Source organism: Linepithema humile, chromosome 8 (genome assembly GCF_040581485.1).
Source record: "Linepithema humile isolate Giens D197 chromosome 8, Lhum_UNIL_v1.0, whole genome shotgun sequence".
Classification (NCBI taxonomy): Eukaryota; Metazoa; Arthropoda; class Insecta; order Hymenoptera; family Formicidae; genus Linepithema; species Linepithema humile.
The window spans coordinates 5,644,012-5,667,914 of NC_090135.1; the positions used below are offsets into that span (position 1 = coordinate 5,644,012).

The following is a 23,903-nucleotide window of genomic DNA, read 5'->3' on the forward strand; positions in this document are numbered from 1 at the left end:
TAAAAAATTTAAAATTTTTGTATTAAAAAAAATTTATTAACCCTAATTAGTCACACGGGGTGGATTTCACCCCAGCCTTTTTTTGATCTGGAATACGGCCCATTAAATTCGAGAAAATGGGACTTGTTCCGCCATCTACCGGTAGTTTGAACCATTAACTACAGATTCAGGTAGGTATTATTTGAATTGACTCTTTCATGCTTTTCTGACAGCTATCCGAGCGGAGCATTTAAAATTGTGGGGTGAATAACACCCCGGTGTGACTAGTACGTCAAAATTTTGATTTTTACAGCAATTTTTTTTTTTCTTTTTTTTTTGGTGCAACATCAAATTGTAAGTATATAATTAATGATTCTAAAAGTTAGAATTATCAAAAAAATTTTTATATCGTTATTTTATCGATTTTTAGATGGCTTACAATTTACGTGCTCGAACTATTCGAGAGCAGTTGTTCGAGGAAGTCGAGGAGTCACCTCCTATCGGAGGTGAAGACTCAGATGAAGAGGATCATGTTTCGGAGCAATCGGAATATTCCGAAGAAGAAAGTGAGGAGCTCGACTCCGACTTGAAAAATTGTGCGTTGAACAGGAGACTATTGCAGTCGCGGGCCCGTGGGCGGCCGGCAACAGTTTTGAGGGGCGTCAACGGTTTCAAGTGGTCAACACAATGCTCATCTCGTTTTTCAGGCCGGCTCAGCGACAGTGTACCAGTTTTTATTCCTGGGCCAATCAACACCAACGCCTCGACAGTCGAGGAATATTGGGATTTGCTGATAAACAATAAAATGATTGAATTGATTGTTGAGCATACAAATAAAAAAATTGAAGATGTCTGCGCTAAGGATATGGTTGCTGACAAAGACATACAGACGTACTATCACTTGACTGATGTTGCGAAAATAACAGCATATATGGGAATGCTCTATTACAGCGGATTATGGAAACAGTCATCACTCAATTATGAGCGGCTCTGGGACAGAAGCAACGGTACGACTGTATACAGATGCGTTATGTCTCGAGCAAGATTTATGTTTCTGTCGGCATGTCTGCGATTTGATAAAAAAAATATTAGAGATAATGCGGACAAATTCGCTCCAATTCGCAAATTATGGGACAGCTTTATAAACAATTGCCAGCAGTATTATAAGCCCCACAATAACTGCACTGTCGACGAGCAGCTTCTCGGTTTTCGAGGCAGATGCTCGTTCCGCATGTACATTAAGTCGAAGCCCGATAAATATGGCTTGAAAATAGTCAGCTTGAACGACGCATCTACATCTTATATGTACAACGCTATGCCTTATTTAGGGAAAACGACGACGCCTGCCAATGAGTCTGTGTCTGAGTATTTTTTCAAAGAAATAACAACACCGATTCACGGCTCTGGGCGCAACATTACTTGCGACAATTGATTCACCTCTATTCCACTTGTTCAACGGATGCTTGAGGCACCTATAAACTTACGCATTACCGGAACGATACGCAAGAACAAGCGCGAAATTCCGCAAGAGATGAAAGTTGCTGAGAAACAAACTCCGGTAACCAAGTACTGTTTTGCAAAAGATCTCACGCTGCTGTCATACAATCCCAAAAAAAATAAAGTTGTGTTATTAGTAACCTCTTATTTGCACGGTAGTACCCGGAAAATTGATGGAAAACCCAAAATTATTGATTATTACAATAAAAATAAAGGCGGAACAGACTGTTTTAACAAGCTATGCCACTCATTTACCGTCAGCCGAAAGACGAATAGGTGGCCTATGCGTGTGTTTTTTGGCATTTTGGACCAGGCAGCAGTAAATGCGCGAATTTTACTAAAATGTAAAAATAATATTCATGGCATCGCAGAAAAAGTTACACAGGAAGCGTGCCTTCACCAACTATACTTGCATCTGACCAAGGCCCATTTGCGAGAAAGGTACACCACTGTAACAATCCGAAAGGAAATAAGAATTGGCATTGCAAATATTTTAGCGTCAAGAGATTTGCCAACGACCACCGAAGACCGCCCGAAACTAAAAAAGCATAAACGGTGTTAAGTGTGCCCCAGAAGGATCGATAAAAAAACATTTCTTGAGTGTCCGAGCTGCAAGCGACCAATGTGCGATAAACATTGCACATATTTATGTGTTGAATGCACGGGCATTGAATAATTATAAATGATATATTTACTCTTTTTTTACATTATTATATTTTTTTTATAATTTTTATGTTAATTTTATGTTAATGTTATTTTTTCAAAATAAACAAAGATTCTTCCATGAATTCATGGGTATCATTCTTTCGTCAAAAATCCTAACTTTATTCGGCAAAATAAATATACTTTTTGGAAAGACCATAAAAGTAATAATATCTGTCTGAAAGCATGTCATTTTAGGTTTATAAAACCATTTTTTTTTTATAGGTTAAAAATAAAAAAAGTTATAACAATTTTTGTGAAAAAAGTCATTTTCAAAACGGTTTTTTTTTCAACATTTTTTTTGCATATGTAAAATTAAATTACTTATATATGTATAATAGACATGCTCTTGTAAAAAAGGGTCAAAACTTATCTCAGTATATTTTTTTTTTTTTTTTTGCATTTTACAATAATTTATTGCAGTGCAAAGGTGCGGGGATGGATTTCACCTAGTATGACTATTACGTCATTTTTTGGAAGTGTGACTGAAGAGGGTTAAAGAAGCATGCGTCTATGATTTGGCAAAATAATGGCCAATCGTTAACAAATTCGTTAAGCGTAAACATCCAGCTTATTGTATAAAAATTAGATAGTTAATTATATTTGTGAATAAATAATTGTGAATATCTTATTTTAAAAGTTAGTTAGAAACTCATTTTGACGGAATTTATCATAAAAATCACAATTAAAACAATATTTTTAAGCGGTCGGAGACTGGTACATTAAAAGTACCAGTGGTCCCAATCGCCGGACGCATATGCAAACCCAGTTTGTAAACAAATGTGAGGTTAGTGTCACGTAGTGTCGCTTTTATAAACAAACGGATTTTTTTGGTAAATATAATAATTGCATATTTTTTAAGACTTTAATTGCATGTAAGACTAGTTAAAACTATTCCTCGATAATTTATCTTCTTTTATAAATGTTAAAATAAGATATTAACTTTTAAAGTTAGTTAAAATAAGTTATTAGTTATTAATTTTAAGTTATTAATTAATAATAGCTACTATTATTACAATCCGAGTCAAAAATTTTTTATAACCTCATTGAGCATGTAGAAAAAGTCTTTTTAAAATCATGCATGAATAAATTACTTACAAGGAAAGAGACCCAAGTGTCCCCCTCCGATTTTGACGAGCTTTAAATATGTAAGGTAGCTCAAAATAAGACTTTTTTTTTATGTGCTTTCTCGCACGTTTAGGGTTGAAACAACCCCTACAAGCTAAAACGGTTTTTTTTATTTTGACTGAATATCGTCAAAACTGTAAAGCCTTGTGTCCACGGTGCTAGAACTCGATCCGAGATCTCGGTCCGAGTCCTCGAACAATAATATTTATACTTGGCTGAATATAGTTAGCGTTGTAATCGAGTTACGATTCTTTACGATGATTTTCTGATCTATGTTATAGAAAACTCATATCTTCAAACAACCACCAAGTTGGTTTATAGATATCATCAAGTGATGCACCGCTTGATTTCGAATGTTTTATTTTATTTAGATGGTCCAGATATTGTGATCTTAAATTATTAATTTTTTTTTTTGCAATTTCAGTTGTTAGTGGTTGTCCTGTTAATTCTTTGTACTGATTACAGATTATCTGTAAAGCTTGATCTCGTTTCATACGATTATGATAATCAACACTTTTTGTAACATATAAACAAGAATGTTGTTGATATAACATTAATAAAATTTTAACATTTTCCTTATTATCCATTTTTTATTATAAAAGAAGTTTTTTCTGAAAATCAATTTTATATATTATTATACTTTTCTTGAAAAATAATATGTATATATAGGTTATAATATATTTTTAATGTCTAATTTAATCTGCATTAAAACTAATAATAACTACTTATGTAAATCTTATTAATTAATTTTATTTAAGAATTATATTTCTCTTATTTTTTCAATTCTATAATTACTTACTAAAATATAATTTATATTGTTCACAGTATCTCGTATCACTATAAATATCTTATATTTTGTCTTGACAGATAGTAAAAGAAACTAGTAAAATCTAATAACTCGTAATAACTCGTACCGAAAAATGGGACGCAACGCATTTTTTCGTTTGAGCTTCTTATTCGAGTTTTGCATCCAAATGCAGTGTGTACATGATCCGAGTTCTAGTAACTTTCCCTCAGTCCGAGATCTCGGACCGAGTTCTAGTATCGTGGACACAAGGCTTAAGAGATATAAAAAAATGTTTCGAATAAAAGTTGCATGGTCTTTTATGAACTTTATAACCGCGTAGCTCGATTTAAAAAAAATTTTATATTTCTTAATTTACCCCTACCCTACCCTTTCTTATTATTTTTACGAATTTCAAAATTTTTGTTATGACAAAAGTTGTAGCATTTTTTACGCTAAATACAACCATATATGATTTTATTATGTTTCGAAATCGCATCTTTCAGGAATGAGCTGTCAATGAGCATGTCGCACTATATGCATCGTGCTGCGATATATGCATATATATGCATAACGCATCGTTTTTGCCGCGCTTGTGTAATCGATAGAACGAATAAAATTAGAAATAAAGATTAGCATGTTATGAAGTATTCGAAAAAATGTTCTGATCAAAGAACAAAGTTTACTAAAGTTGTTGCCAAGGCATCCTCTCTATTTTACACTTTTATAGTCGCATTTCGAGCGCATTTATAGCGCAGCGCGTTGTCATATCCCGTCAGTGCATATTACGCTTTAAAGTTGTGCGCTTGTTAGTGATTACGGAAAAACAATATATAAAACAGCATTAAAAAAAGAACAGCAAATTCACTATAAAGTATTATTTTTTTGTACACAAATAAAAAAAGTATTTAATTGTTATTTTTTAATTATTATTTTTCAGAATGGTTTAATTAAATCCATTTAACGTAATAATGTTAGTATGCGTAACTTTTTCGGCCCTTAATTTATCAACAAGTCCGATAACATCTGAAGAACGAGAAATGGCACGTAAAATAGAATCTATGCTGAAAGAAATGCGCGATGAGAGATACGAAATGGAAGTAGAAGAATCTTTAGATTATGAAAACGATAATGATATTCCAACAGCAGAGCAATTCGAACTAAGAGATGAAGAGGAAGAAGATGGGGTATTTGACACAAATCCTAAAGTTATATGTACTACAGATAAATGTATTCCGTATGAATATAAAAAAAGTACAGTCAAATTTTGGAAAAACAGTACAACAAGGTCAAGAACATTAGAAGGAGTAAAACGAATATTTCGGAAAGTATATTCATTACGTCAATTACGACGATGGGAAATTCAAGTGAATCAAGGTGGCAGTAGATTCAAAAAATTAAAACAAATTTCGGAATATACATTAAATAATTTTCTTACAGCTCTTGAAAACAGAATTATTGTTCACGACGCTGATTTAGCTCGATGGACTGTTCGGGTACAGGAAAATTTTAATTCTCACCAAGATTCAAAGCTTCATCGCGATGGATACGAAAATTTAAAATAATACATAATATTGTATCTCGTAAAATAACAAAATTTATAAGGAAAACATCTATAATGTCTAACGTCGATTTTGAAGAAAAATGTAACACATTTATTGAAAACGTTAAATGTCAAATAATAGAATATGGAGTTGAAAATATTTGCAACAGTAATCAAAGCGGATTCCAATTAGAACTTTATGCCGGTCGTACATTGGCATATAAAGGAACAAAAAAGATTGAATCTGCAGTATAATCCGTATCGGCAATTACGCATAGCTATATTATACAACCTACTGTTTCAGTCGATGGTAGAATAATAAGTGTGCGCGCACAGCGCGCGCTTGTATTGTTCTAATATAACTATAAAAGTGTAATATAGAGGGGATGCCTTGGCAACAACTTTAGTAAATTTTGTTCTTTGATCAGAACATTTTTCCGAATACTTCATAACATGCTAATCTTTATTTCTAATTTTATTCGTCTTATCGATTACACAAGCGCGGCAAAAACGATGCATTATGCATATACAGGGTGATTCAGAACAACCCAGGTGTCCTTGCACAGACGTATTCCTGAGTTAATTCTGAGACAATTTTTCCTTCACAAAAATTTTGTCCGCAGCTTATTTTTCAAGTTATAAAAGAAAAAAGTTATCAAATCACGGGACGAATACAGAAGATAGGCAAGAGGCGGCGCAACTCCATTCGACACGGGTGATTACGGGACGCACGTTGCGATCAAATACACGTGATGAAACACACACACACACACACACACGCGCGCGCGCACACACACACAACTCTCTCTCTTTCTTTCTCTCGCTCGCTCACTCACTTACCTTTTACAAATTCAACGTCTTTATTCTGTTTGACGGATGAATAATTTTACCGGGGATAAGCAATAAAAATTCACACAGCACTTGACATGCAACAAATCCATGAAAAACGATCAAAAACATCACGTGTGTTTGATCGCAACGTGCGTCTCGTACTCACCCGTGTCGAATGGAGTTGCGCCGTTCCTGCCTATCTTTTGTATTTGTCCCGTGATTTGATAACTTTTTTCTTTTATAACTTGAAAAATAAGCTGTGGACAAAATTTTTGTGAAGGAAAAATCGTCTCAGAATTAACTCAGGAATACGTCTGTGCAAGGACACCTGGGTTGTTCTGAATCACCCTGTATATGCATATATCGCAGCGCGACGCATATAGTGCGACATTGACAGCTCATTTCTGAAAGATGCGATTTCGAAACATAATAAAATCATATATGGTTGTATTTAGCGTAAAAAATGCTACAACTTTTGTCATAACAAAAATTTTGAAATTCGTAAAAATAATAAGAAAGGGTAGGGTAGGGGTGAATTAAGAAATATAAAATTTTTTTTAAATCGAGCTACGCGGTTATAAAGCTCATAAAAAACCATGCAACTTTTATTCGAAACATTTTTTGATATCTCTTACAGTTTTGACGATATTCAGTCAAAATAAAAAAAAACCGTTTTAGCTTGTAAGGGTTGTTTCAACCCTAAACGTGAGAAAGCACATAAAAAAAAATACGTGTCTTATTTTGAGCTACTTTACCACATATTTAAAGCTCGTCAAAATCAGAGGGGGACACTTGGGTCTCTTTCCTTGTTAGTAACCACAAAGTAATAGTAACATAACATTAATGTTATTATTTCCTATTCAACAATATAACTACAATGCCTTGTACGTAACAGTTACATTATTGGGAAATTATAACATTAATGTTATGTTACTATTACTTTGTGTTTTCTGGGTAGTGATTAAAAATACTTACAATTAGAGTTGTATTTTGTCATTAAATATCTATTTTATTAATATTCCCTGTCATATACTAATTTTCTAATTATGATCGAACACTAGAACTTGTTACGTCCGGATATTGGATTGCGACCTATATCGGTTGTCCGGCCACTGGTACATTTGACGTACTCTTTTACTTATTTAAATATTTCATTAATAATTGTTATAGGAGGGTTCAAATAATTTTTCTCTGCTTAAAGAAATCTTAAATTTTCCAATAAATATAAATATTTATATTAAAAACCTTTCTAATATTGTAAATTGTATTATTTGTGACGATCTACGCTTAAACGTCCGGCCATTGGGACATTTACCTTAATAAAATATTTTAACATTATGTATTTGCAGAATATGATTTTTCACGTTAATGTATAAAATAAGAATAAAGTAATAAAAATTATATATCGCAATATATAAACAAAACAAGTAACATTTCTACAATTTTAGTAGAAAAACATTTTTCCTATTAAAACATATTAACATGAGTTAATTGCGACGAAAATAAGCTTTAAACATATTTAATATATTATTAATTTATTTATATGTTCCAATTTTATACATTAACGTGAAAAATCACATTATAAGTGCATAATATCTTTTGTAAATAGCAAGATACATTGAGGAGTAAAGGAAAGAATTGATTGAAAATAAAAAAAACATGTTTTTATTTAAAAAACTTAAAATATTCATGACTATCTTATTTAACACAAAAGTAATCTGGACAAAGCATACCAATATGATTATACATTGGATAGTTTAGTATTTTAACTTTATTTTAACCATTTTAATATAGTAGTCTTCCGCACCACCCAAGAGGTTCCACTAATAGTGCGTTAGATTTTTTCAAGTGGATCTTTGCCAGGAGCCCTGTTGTACCACTTTTCATTTTTCTTTATACATTACCTTTATATAGATATGGTGTCGTTTGCAGACAAGATACTTATCATACAATTGTCGGTCATAAATGTGGTGTTATTTGTAGACAAGATATTTGTCACATATCGTTTACAAGTGTGTCATTTGCAGACAAAATATTTGTTACATTCCTGTCGTTTATAAATGTGGTGTCATTTGCAGACAAGATACTTATCATACACTTGTCGATCATAAATGTGGTGTCATTTGCAGACAAGATACTTATCATACACTTGTCGATCATAAATGTGGTGTCATTTGCAGACAAGATACTTGTTATACCTCTGTAATAAAAGTAGCACACAATTACTTTTCTTGTATCATATAAAAAATATTAAATTTATTTGAAACATTATTATTGCGTATTAGACGTCGAGAGACTAACTATATCATTAACATCTGCAGCATATAGATGTAGGATCATTGACGGAAACGTTATAACTTTATAAAATACTTTATTGTAAAAAGGAAACAAACAGAAAGCGCGTTCCTTTACCGCGAGATCTTACTATCACACTACTAAGATTAAAACTAAAACTAAACTCATCGTTATTCTAATCGCCGCTAGGCGCGGGCGCGCAGCGTGCGCACGGCAACCGGATTTCCGATCCCTACATAGATTAAGAAAACTTTTCTGTTTCTTAGGACAATGTGTATATAAGTTGTCTGTCGACATGAGAAATAAGGGCTTTTCATTAATCTCCATGTCTAAAACAGTCTCTTTTCTAGCTTTTAAAGCTGATTTCAAATTTCACGCAAGTGACATTTACAGAGACGGACGAAAGGCTATTTCGTTTTTTTGTTTTAAGTCTGATAAAATTGAAAACATTCTTTCTGGATCGGCATTAGAATTTGGAAGTGATCTAACAGCATTCATAAGAGATTTGAGTTTGGGATATCTATCAGTATTTCTGGAGTTTTCACTTTGTAAAATCTGTTTCCACATGTCATCAAAATTTAATTTTTTTGAATTTGTTTTTTCTGCTATTGTAAAATCTAGATGTAGGTACAATAAGCCATTCTTTCTTTAAACCGTTTTCGTCAAAAAATCCGAGAGTTTGAGCGATAAAAGAAACATCATTGAATGATGTTTCTCTGTCAAAATCAAATAAAACAACATCTGCATCAAAAACTTTTAATTTTGACAAAAATTTGTCATTAATTGGTAATCTTTTTCTAATTTCCTCGGCAGCTTTACGTAAAATTGCAAACAATTTTCTCGGACATTCGCAACTAGATCTGCATGTCCGTTTTTTGTCAATTCGTCTAGGTATTCTTCATATTCTAATCCTAAATTTATTTCACTTAAAGATTTTTTATTATTTTTTTCAAAAAATTGGATATTATTGCATACGTTTTTTAAGAACTCGGAGTTTAAAAAGTGTTTACAGACTGTAGTCAAAAACTCTACTGCTTTTGATTGTAATAAATGGATTCCTGTTTCCACTGCTTGAAAGAATGCATTAAATAAATTAAAGAAATACAAAATATGTTTCAAAAATAAGAAATATGCTTTGATATCTAACTTTTGCATTATGGTTAATAAATGTTCTCCAGATATTGTTTTTTCATCTACAACTCTTTCGATCAAAAAATGTTTAATAGCACCCCAAGACTCAAGAAGTCTTTCCACACACGTATGGTGAGAAAGCCAGCGTGTATCAGCCAATTTTTTAATTTTGCGGTTTGTTTCCTGAAAATATTCCGTAAATTCTTGAAAAATAGCTAAACGCTTGGGACTACCGTTAATGTAACTTGCGATTTTTTTTAGAAATTCCTCACAATATTCGGGTATTTTTGTACATGCATTATGCGCAATTAATGCAGCGGAATGGCACGGACATGGAAATGTTAATAAATTTTTACAAATTTTTGCTAGCTTTGTGTTAAATGATAAATTTTTTCTTATCATGACAGATGCATCGTCGCATGACAAGGCAATAATATTTAAAAATGGAATGTTAAGACTATACATTTTTGATCTAAATGCATCAAATAATTTTTCTGCGCTACTATTTTTTGCATCAATCCCTGGTAGAAAGTGCCACGCTAGATCCTGATGTCTAGCTAGCTCCTATCTTGACTGTCATGTTGTATCCCTATTTAATATAATAAATTTAGTTTTGAAGTGGCGCGAATCAGCGTCAAGCTATTTCTAACGAGGTGCTAGAAATATACTATGTTAATAATGTCTAATTAGAAGTAGTCTGGCGCTAGTTTTTTCCAGACTACTTCTAGTCAGGGCTATTCAAGGCTGGGAAAAGATCATTTCTGACATGAAATATGACATTTCTGGCATAAAATATGACATTCGGAATTAGTTAGGCTAGGAATCGAGAGATTTATGTACTGCAGTCTGCAAATATATCTAAATAATCTAGACGTTTTAAAATGGATAAAAATTTGAAATTATTCTCTGCGAGATACAGAGCTTCCAAATATAGAAATACTTTAAAATTGAAAAGACACATTAAACAAATTAGTATTAATAGGCAAAACAAAAAATTGAGGAGCGGCGTGGAATCAAAAATAAAAGAGCATTGTGGCAATTCCAATGATTTAAGAAAAGAACCTGTATTTGACACCCAAGAATCTATTTCAGTTTCTGAAAATAAAATTAATAATCAAGACACTAATAGTGATGATTCTAGTGAGTGTAACAACGATGAGATATATGAAGAAAACGAAGATAATGATGTTAATGATCCTGAGACTCACGTAGAAACTGAACCCACTGATGCAGACAAAGAAAAAAAATTAAGAGCATGGGCTTTAGAATGTCAAGTTCCGCAATCAACTTTAGATAAGTTGTTAAATATTTTTCGGACTAGGTTAATGCCTTCATTGCCAAAATCCGCAAAAACCTTTTTGCAGACAAATACTGCAACATACAAAATAATTACAATGACAGATTCTGACGGCACTGAGGGACAATTTACTTACTTTGGTATTAAACAAGGCCTACAGTCTTGTGTAAATAACGATATACATAACAGCAATACTTTAAATTTAATTATTAATATCGATGGCATAAAACTATTTAAATCTAGTGCAAAAGTTGTATGACCTATACTCGTAAAAGTTTACTTTGAACCTGACGTTTATTCTCCATTTGTCACAGCATTATACTCAGGAAATCATAAACCGAAGGATGTAGAAGAATTTTTATGTCAATTTATTTTAGAAATTAACGATCTTAAGCATAGTGGCATAGATATTAACGGTAAACAATATGAAGTAAAAATCAAATGTTTTGTATGTGATACACCGGCTCGATCATTCTTGAAAGGTATAAAAGGACACAATGCTAAATATGGCTGTGAACGGTGTACAATTGAAGGAATAAAAATTAATAATACAATGACATATACATAACCAAAGATAATTGTGAAAAACGAACTGACGAAACTTTCAGAAATTTCAACGATATCGAACATCACACAATTGTTTCTCCGCTTGTATTAATACAGCCATCATTGAATATGATAGATCAATTTATTCTCGACTCAATGCATCTTTGTTTTTTAGGAGTCATGAAAAAAATATTGGATGCGTTGATGTCTAATGATTTAAATGTTAAATTAAGTCAAGAGCAGAGAAGCGAATTATGCAAGAAAATGGAAATTATAAAACACCAGCAGCCAATCGAGTTTGACCGAAAAATTAGACCTGTATCGTGCCATTTAAATTATAAAGTAACTGATTATAGATTTATTTTATTATTCGGCGGGCCAATTCTATTTAAAGATATTCTTGATAAAAATATGTACAAGCATTTTCTTCTTTTACATGTAGCATGTCGAATGTTATGTTCAAAAAATGCTTTAAACTATGTCGATTACGCCAGAGATCTGTTGCAAAAGTTCATTTTAATATCAAAAGAACTGTATGGTCCAGAATTTGTGGTAATGAACGTACACAGCCTTCAACATATACCAGACGACGTACAGAATATGCAATGTAACTTAAATTACATAACTGCGTTTCCGTTTGAAATTTTTTTAGGAAAAATAAAAAACACATTACGTTCACCACACAATGTTGCTCCTCAATTAGCTCGAAGAATGCACGAAAAAAAATTATGTCTTAATGAAAAACCGTCTCTCCCTTCAATAGAAATTCTACAACAGACTAATGGAGAAATAAAAAAATTAAAATATAAACAAATAACCATTACAACAAAATCACCCGACAATACTGTTATTTTAAACAATAAAAATATTTGTCGTATAAAAAAAATATATGTCACAGATGGTATTTTTAAAGCAAACGTCGACATTATGAAAGTAAAGGATTTCGTGTACACATATCCGTGTAATTCTGCAAATGTAGATATTTATGAATTAAATCCTAAACCAGCATCAACAGACAAATCAATTTTAATTAATACAATTTCAACAAAATTAATGATTTTAAAACCAAATAAAGAAAATACAAAAGTCTTTGCTTTGGAACTTTTGCATTAATATAAAAGCGAATATTTAAGTTTACAATTGGCTTAGTGTGATGTGGTGCGGTGATAAGTGCAGTGTGCAAAACATGAAAATATGGATTCAAATAGAAAGGTTTATAACAATGTAGTGTGGTTGGCAGTGATAGTCGTGTAGAAGCTTGCAATTTCCAAACTTTTGCACTCTAAGCCACTACACAAAGCAAATGCTTTGTGTATACCGCAGGCTAACGTCTGCAGAATTCGAACTGAAGAAAATAGTGTCTATCTAATGTCAAAATAGACGGTGTCAATATTCATGTGTGAATGTCGACAATGTTGTCATAGAAACGCTACCAAGGCTCGAGAAACAAAAAACGTTGCAGAAAACACGAGCACGAACAAGATGGCAGGACTACTGAACGAAAAGTATTTACAAGATTGAACATCGCTATTGATAAAAATCGAATTTTCACAGTAAGTGATATTGTAACATAGCCAGTGACATAATTTTTCTACAGGTTGCTGGGTATATTTAAATTTGTTTATCTTATATTTATAGATGTCTGACACTAGTGATAGTGACGACGAAAGTCGTCCATACGTGATCGTCCAATTCGTGACAAGAGGAAGAAAAGGGTCCATAAAACAACTGGACATTGTGCCAAGAAATTGGCTCGACTGGAACGCGAAGACAAAAAAAATAAAATGTAAATTTCTTCCGCCACCATACACTGAGAGAGATTCCGAACTGTTACATAACATTGTAAAGAATTTAGACACTGCACCAACATCATGGCCGGAGTACACCGTGGAAATTAAAGCACATGGAAGTATGAATTTATGTAATTTTACTATTAATTATATAAGAAGTTAATACTGTAAAATATTACCAAATTTTTATTATTGTTATTATTGTAATAAACTTATTACAGAAACGTATGCCGATGCTCTGCTTAGATTACAATTATTAAATGACAAGGAATTTGCTTTTACAAGTAATTCAAATGAAGATCAAAATGAAAAATCAAAGAAAGTAGAAAATTCAATTCGCAAAAAAAAACTTTTAAAAAATGAAGAACAGATAAACGAACTATTCAATTCTGTCACGACAGTGGAAGAATTTCTTCACGAGGATCGTCTTCCAAACGAATGTATTTGTAAAATGTGTATTTAAAGCATAATTAATAGGATGAGATGTATTAATAATCTATTTTTATATTCAATAATAATTTATAATTATTAATTATTTTTAACATTTTCAGCTTTTAAAATATTAAAAAAGACTGGCGAAAAATCATATGCAGAAAAAATTGGTTCTTCCAAATTATCTAGCTCATCTAAATGTACTTTGTGATTGTCTAAGTTTAATAATTAATGTATCTATTTAAATTTTTACCGCATATAATTACATTTTCTTATTTTTTTAGGCGAAAATTTATCAAAAAGACTTGAGAAAAAGAATAAATGCACGGACGAATCTGCAATATGTGATACCTTATTCGAAGGTAACTTTATTTGAATGCATATGTATCATATAATTCAATTATGTATGTTACTTTTTTATTATTGCCACTACATTTACATCAATTGCTCTACATAACTATATATTATTATATTTTTATACATTACAATCCACAACGCCTGCAACATAATTAAAAATTTTTTATAATTTTATACAACATAATTTAACATTCATTTTGGTATAAAAATCATTTGATGTTGATGAATATAGTAATTCTTCCTGCTCAGTCTATTTGTTTAAGAATAATATTTTAAAATTGATTATATTGCATAATTAGTTAAATAATATATTTAATTTTCTTTACTATACGTATTATTTTAATTGTTGTAATATACAGATGAGAAATCTAATGAAGTTTGTAAAAAATGCTAGTAATTCTCAAATTAATTCACTTGAACAAACATCATTTTTCTGTGTTTACATTCGTAATTAAATACTTTGCATCATTTATTATAATTTTACACATTATTATTTTTATAATTATTTTCCAGATGAGTGTATGTCACAGCAAACCAACGACAAAAATTACACTGCAATGAAAAATGATTCTTATGAAGAATCTAGTAAAGATAAACATGACAAAGGTAATTTATAAAATTTCTTATTTATATTCGTTTACATTCAGATTAGATTTGTTCACAACATTAAATGTTGATATTCTTAATTATCTTGAATTACAGAAGTAAATGGCAAATGAGAAATCGTATAATTATAAATAATAAAATACGTTTCAATGATTTCATAATGATGAAATGTTTCTTTATAGAATACATTATTTACGAATTCTTTAATTTTATGGTGTATTTTTTTCAGATGAAAAATTCTATGACTTGGACTTGTTTTCAAATAATTTAGGTATGGTATTTTTAGATAAACTTATACTATATATTTCTTGACTAATTTTTACTAGAAGTTTGTATATTTTTCAGATCAACAGTGCCAGGAGGAAAATGTCTTACTGTTTGAAAATGAAATACCCGTCATATCAACTATTCCGAATATTTTAACAAACCAGCTAAACGAGGGTTCCGCTGATGTTATACAACAGTTGAAATCTGCGATTGAAATAAATGATACAAGTTAGTTGAAATTATAAACGCAATCGAAATTTTCCACACACACACACACACATATATATATATATATATATATATAATTTTTTATGTATATATGTTTCGAAATTTTTTAAAATAAATTTTTATTTACAAAAATAAATTTGCTACTTTCAAAAGTAGAAAATATCGCATTTGATATAAAAAAAATAAAAAGTGTTCTGATTAATCAAACGGCTGCTTGTAATTTAACACAAAATTAAAAATGGAAAATTTTTGTTCTGAATTTGTAAGTGCTTCTGGTATAAGTATAATAAATCTGGTATAAGTATAATTAAAATGTGTGTAGTATGTGTGCGTGTGTGTGTGTATGTAAAATATAATAACAGTTCTTTGATAGTGTTTTGCATAGTCTAACAATTTCTATGTTTATATTTTCAGTGTGCTTATTTACGTCAGTACATCGATGTAGATCAAACATTATCGAAAAACATTAGCAACAAATTAAAAATAATTATGTCAAGAGAGATTGCATTAAAATACACGGCAATTAAAGAGATAAACGGGAAAAAAGTTTTCAAAAGAACTCGTCTGTATCAGTATATTGAAGGTAAAATAACTATATTATTTAATTATTATCAGTAAGTAACTGAACTCATACCGTGTATGTGCATAATTTATTATTTCTATTTACAATTATTTCAGACATATATATCGGATTAAATATAAAGGGAGAATATATTAAAGAATCCCACATTTTGAAGACAATCAGCAATACTTTGTCGAATGCAAAAGACTGGGAGGGACACCGAAAGGATCGAATTAAAAACCAAACTCTAAACGCCTAATAACTGTCTTTTCAAGTTGTTAATTTTTTAAAATTATTCTTAAATTATTTCTTAATTGTATTTCTCATTTTATCATCCATATAGAATAAAAAGTTCACACAATAGTTGAAACAATTTTGTTCAATGTTTTAACATATTAATACTTTCATATAACTTCCATATTTAAATGTCCAGATTAACAGTGCTTAAAAAATTTATGTTAATATAATTTTGGATATAAAACATTGAGTTTCTATTGAATATCATTTTCTGTGAACATTTAGATCTTTTCCGAACATTGCAACGTCAAATTCTATACGGACATGTGTATGTAAAAATATTAAGAGAGAATTATCGAAAATTAAATATTTTATATTTTGTTATATATATTTTTAATGAAAAATATTAAATTTTATTTTTAACGTCTGGATGTCGATTATAAAAATAAGAACTGCGTGAGAACTAGCTATCGCCACATCATGGCTAGATAGTACAACATCAGAACTACCGTGCGCCACACCACGGCTAGATAGCACTACACTAGAGCTAGCTAACGCCTGACTAGTCGATTAAATCGGGTATTAAACTGGAAGAATGTGATGATTTTATGTCTGGCGCTAGTCTGCATGCCATACTAGCTCCTTATCAGGCAGTGGGACAAGTAAGTTAGCGCCAGCCTAGCACCATGGTGATTTTTCTACCAGGGACTATTAATTAATTTTATTAACTGTGAGCGAATGTCTAATTTTTCTGGATTAACATACCGCACAAGAAACGTCATCCATTTTTCATTACAAATATCAGACGTTTCGTCAATAAAAATAGAAAATCTGGTATTTTGAATTATGTTTACCACACGGTTTGTTTCAACGGGACACAACACATTTGAAATAATACTTTTACATTTTGTTCGACCCATAGTCATACTTTTTAATATGTTATAATCTTTTCCTATTTGTTGAAAAAAACTAAAAATATTTGTTGCCGTTTGATGCGAAATATTTTTATCAGCGATCAATGCGGCAAATCGAATTTCTACTGATTTTTTTCGCTCTTCAAATGTCAAAAGTAATTCATCATTTGTTACGTTGTTAGTTTCATTCGTTTTCTTGATTTCTGTATTATTTTTTTCAGATATCCTTCTGTGCGCTTTGGATTCTGAGTGATAATATGTGCGATAAATCACCAATCATAGTTTTTTTTCAAAACAAGCAAAAAAATGAATTTTTATTATGTGACACCTCGCATAGCCATGGCTTAAATTGCTCAATATCTAACCATTGTTGTCGAAATAGATTTTTTTTACGTTTTCTTGTATTTGAACTTACATCGTTATTATTGAATAATGTATCATTCAATGACGTATTTTTTATATGACATGCAGAATTCGCATGACTTGAAACACGAGTATTGCATGAAAAATCTTTATTGCACATAATACAAAGGCTATCATCATTGAAAAAGGCTATCATCATTGGATACTTTACGTATCTAAGATGTGTATTTATAATCACTAAGCCAAGCTTCTGAAAAGCTTCTCTTTGGTTTTTTTCTTAATTGTTCACACATTTTTATGTATAAACAAAACAAAAAATAAAAACAAAAAATATATAATATATAAAAAATATATATATATGAAAAAATATTTTTAAAAATATATTTTTTTACGTGTGAACAAAACAAAACCAAAAATTATAAGACAAAAAGAATAAAAAACAAGGAAAAAAAAAAAAAATATATATATATATATATACAGGGTGTCTGGCAATAATCGCCCCACCGGTCATATACAGGTAGAGGAGGTCAAATCGAGTAGAAAAGTCCTTTACCATTTTTTAATTTTCATAATAAGTACTGAGTAATTAACGAAAAAAGATCGGCGAATCCGCGCGAGTAAAGCGCGCGCGGTGAGAAGGACGTCCCACTGCTACGCGATCACTAGGACACAAGGATCTAGCGTTACGCGCCGCTCGTATGTTGCCATTGTCATTTGTAGAGCGCTCCTCCCAACGCTTCATCGCGCGCCTAGTGATCGCATAGCAGTGGGATGTCCTTCTCGCTGCGCGCGCTTTACTTGCACGGATTCACCAATCTTTTTTCGTTAATTACTTAGTACTTATTACAAAAATCAAAAAATAGTAAAGGACTTTTCTACTCGATTTGACCTCCTCTACCTGTACATGACCGGTGGGGCGATTATTGCCAAACACCCTGTATATATACAGGGTCATCGAAAAGTATCGGACCCCCCTAATATCTTCAGTTAGAATGCATTTTGGAGAAAATGTCCCATAGCAAAGTTGTATGATTTCAAGCGGGGAGTAAGATGATGACCTTGACTTTGACCTTGACCATGTCCTTCAAGGTCATTTTAAGGTCAACCTTATTTTTTAAAATGGAATTCCCTACATTTTATTGCATATTCTTAGAGCTTATCTCGAGAGCTTTCCAAAACACTAAGTTAACAATTTGTTAAGTGGCGTGTGATTCCGGCCAGTTAAGGCAAGAGTGGCGTGTGGGTCCGGCCAGTTTAAGGCAAGAGTGGCGTGTGGGTCCGGCCAGTTAAGGCAAATTTCATTCTAATTGGTCAGCTTGGGCAAAATATTCAATTGTACCAAACAATTCACAACAAATGTTCAACAAATGTTGTAAATTGTTTGGTACAATTGAATATTCTATCCTGTATATAAATAAAAAAATATTTAGGCAAATATACTAAAATAAACTAAATATACTAAAATAAACTAAATTATATTAAAATATATATTATTAAATATATGTTATTAAAACTGTGTTAAATCATTTTTTCGAAAATTGAGTCATTGTTATTACAAGACTCTATACTCCAATTTTTACCCAATGGCAAATGTTTTCAATAAATATTTTTATTTCAATAGATATGTGAATTAATAAGATTAAATCACATTTACCGGTAAAGTGTTGATATATACAGGATGTCCCATTTTAAATTAAGCATATCTCGTCAGGGGAGCCACCAATCCGAAAATAACCCTTAAAAAAGTTGTTGGGTTTGGAGGGGGACATCCAATGTTGACATTGGTTTAACCTAGGGTGTACATGCCAAAGTCATATGGAGGTCAACTTTGTTTTTTTTAAATGGAACACCCTATTTTTGATTCTAAAATCTAATAGCTGGTGTCAAGAGCTTTTCAAAACACTATAATTAAGTTATTTTTCATTAAGTACTTTTCGAGTTATGAGGCTTGAAAGTTACAGCATTTCGACATAAAATACAAAATATCTTGTAAAACATTCAATTTTCGGGAATTTTACCTTAATACTTTTATGCACAAAATAATGAGAGGAATCAATTGATATAAAAAAACACATAGTTGCTTTCAAGAAAAACTATGTAATTTGCAACATGCAACTGCATACTTTTTTTTAAAACCAATGTGTTTTCTTTATACCAATTCATTTGTCTCATTATTTTGTGCATAAAAATGCCGTGCTCCCTCTATCTAGACCTTCTCGGGGCTCCCCCGTAACCTCGGTCCTGTAAAGTTGGAGGATCGATAATTGCTACTATGACAATGTTCAACGCAAGACTCGATACATGACTTTGGTTTCGTATCTTTTTCGGGCTTCCTCTCCACTGTCGAGGTCAACGATTTCTTCCGAAATCCCACGGCGTTCGCTTCTTCTTGACGTTAGTTACACAAGACGATAAATTGGCCATAAAACCTAACGCTAGAATTCTAAGTTTGTCGGTAAATTATTTACAATTTAGATAAGAGCGCGAGACCCGTTGAAGCGGGAGAAATCGCTCCCTCCTCGATCGGGGGAACGCAACTCCAAATTTCGCCTCCTTCGGCCGGGCTACTGCCCTGTGACGGGCGCGACGCAAAGCGTCACGTCACAACACAAATAGACTTTAAAAATTTTTTTTCTTTCTTTGCTTAAAATTTGTACCTTACGCATTGTATTAGTGTATATACTTCAATCTTGGAAAAGGATATATCATTCTGTACAACCAAAAAAAGATTAGTGTTCCTAAAAAATCTAAAATTTCGATAAAACAGGCACTCCAGCATTCTCTTAATGCATTCCAGCTAAACTAACAAAAAAGTAACAAAAAAAAAAATAAACAAATCATGTAATCAAAGTAAGTACGTGGTTATAAAATTATAATAAATAAATTAAAGAACAATTAAACTGTAATAATAATAAATTAAAATTACACAATAACGTAACTCATGTGAGAATAGTGTATCTGAACAACCGATGCCTCTTAAGATTCATACTTAAGATTCATCAAGCGAGGTTTCGCTATAACTACACGCTATTTACATAAACACTATTCATGATGATATACAGGGTGTCCCATTTTAACTTAGACAACGTAATATCTCAACTGATTCAGAAAATTGGAACTTCCAAAGCTGATGCACAGTGGCCAGCCTTTAAATTTAAAAATAAATAGTTGTGGATAAAGAAGGATCGAAGGCCAAAACAGGATCTCAATTGCCAAATTTCTTCTTTAAAAATAAATATGTGACATTGAATTTTGAAGGTAGTGTATGTTCAACCGTGTGCAAAAAAGCGAGGTTTCGCTATAAACTACACGCTATTTACATAAACACTATTCATGATGATATACAGGGTGTCCCATTTTAACTTAGACAACGTAATATCTCAAAAACAATGCGTTATCAAAAAAATGTTTCATATAAAAATTGTAAGGTTTAAAGGAAAAAAAAGATAAGGATATTAGTTTGACCTTGGGTGGAGGTGCTTCGGAGATGTGAAAGTCATCTTCATTTTTTTAAATAGAACTATCCTAATTTTTTTATATAAATTGATTCCTCGCAATATTTATCGTAAAAAGTTATTAGAGGGTAGGATGGTCAAAAATTAAATAGTTTACGAGATATATTTTATACTTTAATTTAACATAATTTTACATAAACTATGCAATATGTCGTTAAATATTTATTTTGCAATTATTTTACTTCAACACTTTTATGCGCAAATTAATGAGAGGAAAGTGAAAAGGTAGACGTCGCCCGCGACATTTCAAGCCGATAAATTTTGTATAATATGTAAAATATTTATATTAAATCATACATCGTTGTATTTTCTTCAAACAGCGCTACAATTTTCCTTACATCAAAATATCCACAATATTATAAAAAAATTATACATACCTCTCCGTTCGTTAACACGAATAGCTTTTGTAAGCAACTATTATGCTCACAATAGAATGCACGTTCAACCATTTAAATATATATTTGTTATGTACTATCTCTTTTAATTTAAAAGATAAAAGGAGGTGGCCACTTTTGGTGGGACACCCTGTATGTTAATATATGTACATAGTTTTTGGCTTATTTTTAAAAGGATAATAAAAATTAAGATTTATCCTCTTTCCTATACTTTAATTATAATAAAAAGCACAAAAATTTATAAATAATAAGGTCTGGCCAAGTTCCAAAAAAGACACGCCAATATGTTTATATTATATTTTAATAATTATCTAAATTTTTTATATATTACCAACATGAAAAGTAACTGATACATTATTCAAGGTGCAAATACAAAATAAACATACATAAAGTATATATAAAATGTATAAACAAAACTCATCAAAATTTGATTGAAAAAAATTTAATTAAAATAACAAAATATTTATTAAAAAATACAAAATATCTACTTATCTATCTTCTAAAATTAAAAAAAAAAACTATTCTTATTTATGTAAATTAAAATTGATTTTTGAAGTTTGATCGAATTAACTTTGATAGTCGTTTAAAAACTAATAATCGAAATATATAGATACATAGATAGAGAAACTTTTATTCTTCATATTATAGTCAAAATTTATTAATATAATTGTAAGTTAAAGTTATACAAAATATAAGTGTAAATGAAAGAAAATAAGATATTTTGATAAGTAATGATTTTTATCTACAATTTAAATTTATTTACACGTTAAATTTATTATGTATTATCTTCGTATCTTTTTTGCTTTTTTTAATCTTACACACCTTAATGCTTGTGACACACGCACTCACACTGGCAAGTGTGCGTATCATTCATGCTTCCAAGAAAACATTCTTACACGCTAATCGCTCTTACATTTTTTCCAAACAAATAGTTTAAGATATTTTATTAAAATATAAATAATTTGAGAAAATGTTTTACAAAAAACGATACAAATTATTTAAAAATTATTTTTTGATAAATTCTATCAAGAAACTTTAATAATGAAAACTTTCTTTTTTACAATAGGATATTATCATGTTAATTATGATATTGCAAATTAGCTAAAACTCGCGCAATACATGAATTCTTTGAAATATGTTGACATTCATGTTCTCAATTGGGCTCGAATCATAGATGATGCGTTTTACTTCTTTATGCATAAACAACCATTGACCTTAGAATACATGGACGGAGCCTATACTGCCAATGAGGACGAAGGGGGTAACGAGATTAGGGGCAAAGAGGGTCTTGAGGAACTACATGCAGATCGGCTCATTTCGGATTGACTCGGTATCATTCGGTTCACAGCTTGTCTATTTTTGTACGATTCAAGTGCATGAGTACGATACGAGTGCGGCGAGTAAAATTACATTTATATCTTACAGAATTAAATAATAAAATGAGTTATTGCATTGCATTTGGTTGCACTAATCGAAGCAGTTTTAAAAGAAAAAATTGGGAACAATTAGAAAAAAAAAATCAAGATAAAAAATTTTTATTTTACTTGTAAGTAAAATATACAAAGTCTACCCTGGTGAAAAATATTCTCAGAATTTTTCATAAAAGTTCAGATTTTTTACAAAAATTTTATAACTTTTTCAGAAAATTTTAAGATTTTTTATATGAATTGGCACACTTTTCAGAAAAGTTCAAAAAAGAAATGAAAATATATGAAAAATATATTATATGAATAAATTCATTATTTCTCATATTTTTCAGATCTGTATATATTAAAGCCCGTGTCCACGATGCAAGAAATTGGTTCGAGTTCTTGGCCCAAAATGGTTGGATTGCTTCAAGAAATGTGTAACCAATTAACTTGCTGTTTTTCCATAAGAACTTCAATTTAATTGGCTATACATTTCTCGGATCAAGAACTTGGACCAATTTATTGCATCGTGGACACAGGCTTTTAGAAATATCAAATATTTTTACAAGTTGAAAAATATACGATTTATCAGCTTTTATTTTTCTACCTTATTTTTGAATGCATTTCATTTAGCAATGTAAAAACGTGTCATTCTATATTTATTTTCTAGTAGATATCGAACATAGAATGTCACGTTAACATACCTATGTGAACTTGGCACCCGACTTTTAATAAATAAAGTTTTAAATAAATAAAATGATAGTACTTCGTTTGTAGTTATTTGTAGTAAAAATATTTTCGTTTGTAGTTCAACCCATTATCAAAAAAAAATGTTTAAAAAATGACTGTCACCCGACTTTAAGATTTTTTAAATCCGCTTCTTCCAAGTGATTCAGAATCGTTTGTAGTTGTTTGTAGTAATTTTCCTTTCGTTTGTAGTCGAATAGTTTAAAAGTTATAACATATTTGCAATAAACAAATAATGTAACTTTGTCAATTTTGAAGATTTTTCAAATCCGCTTTTTCCACGTGATTCAGAATCGTTTGTAGTTGTTTGTAGTAATTTTCCTTTCGTTTGTAGTTAAATAGTTTAAA

General features: G+C 30.8%; 1 protein-coding gene across 2 annotated transcripts; it reads left to right on the forward strand.

The window, feature by feature from the left end:
* Window positions 1-10,409: 10,409 nt before the first annotated feature.
* Window positions 10,410-17,948, forward strand: LOC137001538 (RE1-silencing transcription factor A-like). Of its 2 annotated transcripts, XM_067360597.1 has the most exons (10): window positions 10,410-13,286; window positions 13,372-13,642; window positions 13,745-13,963; window positions 14,075-14,155; window positions 14,240-14,317; window positions 14,826-14,918; window positions 15,148-15,189; window positions 15,264-15,413; window positions 15,828-15,996; window positions 16,092-17,948. In XM_067360597.1, the coding sequence occupies exons 2-9, from the start codon at window positions 13,372-13,374 to the stop codon at window positions 15,881-15,883; spliced, it is 990 nt and encodes a 329-aa protein (XP_067216698.1). In that variant the 5' UTR covers window positions 10,410-13,286; the 3' UTR covers window positions 15,884-15,996; window positions 16,092-17,948. The 2 variants fall into 2 exon arrangements, with proteins under 2 accessions (XP_067216698.1, XP_067216699.1); XM_067360598.1 differs by lacking the exon at window positions 14,075-14,155 and having other exon boundaries at window positions 10,411-13,286.
* The last annotated feature ends 5,955 nt before the right edge of the window (window positions 17,949-23,903 follow it).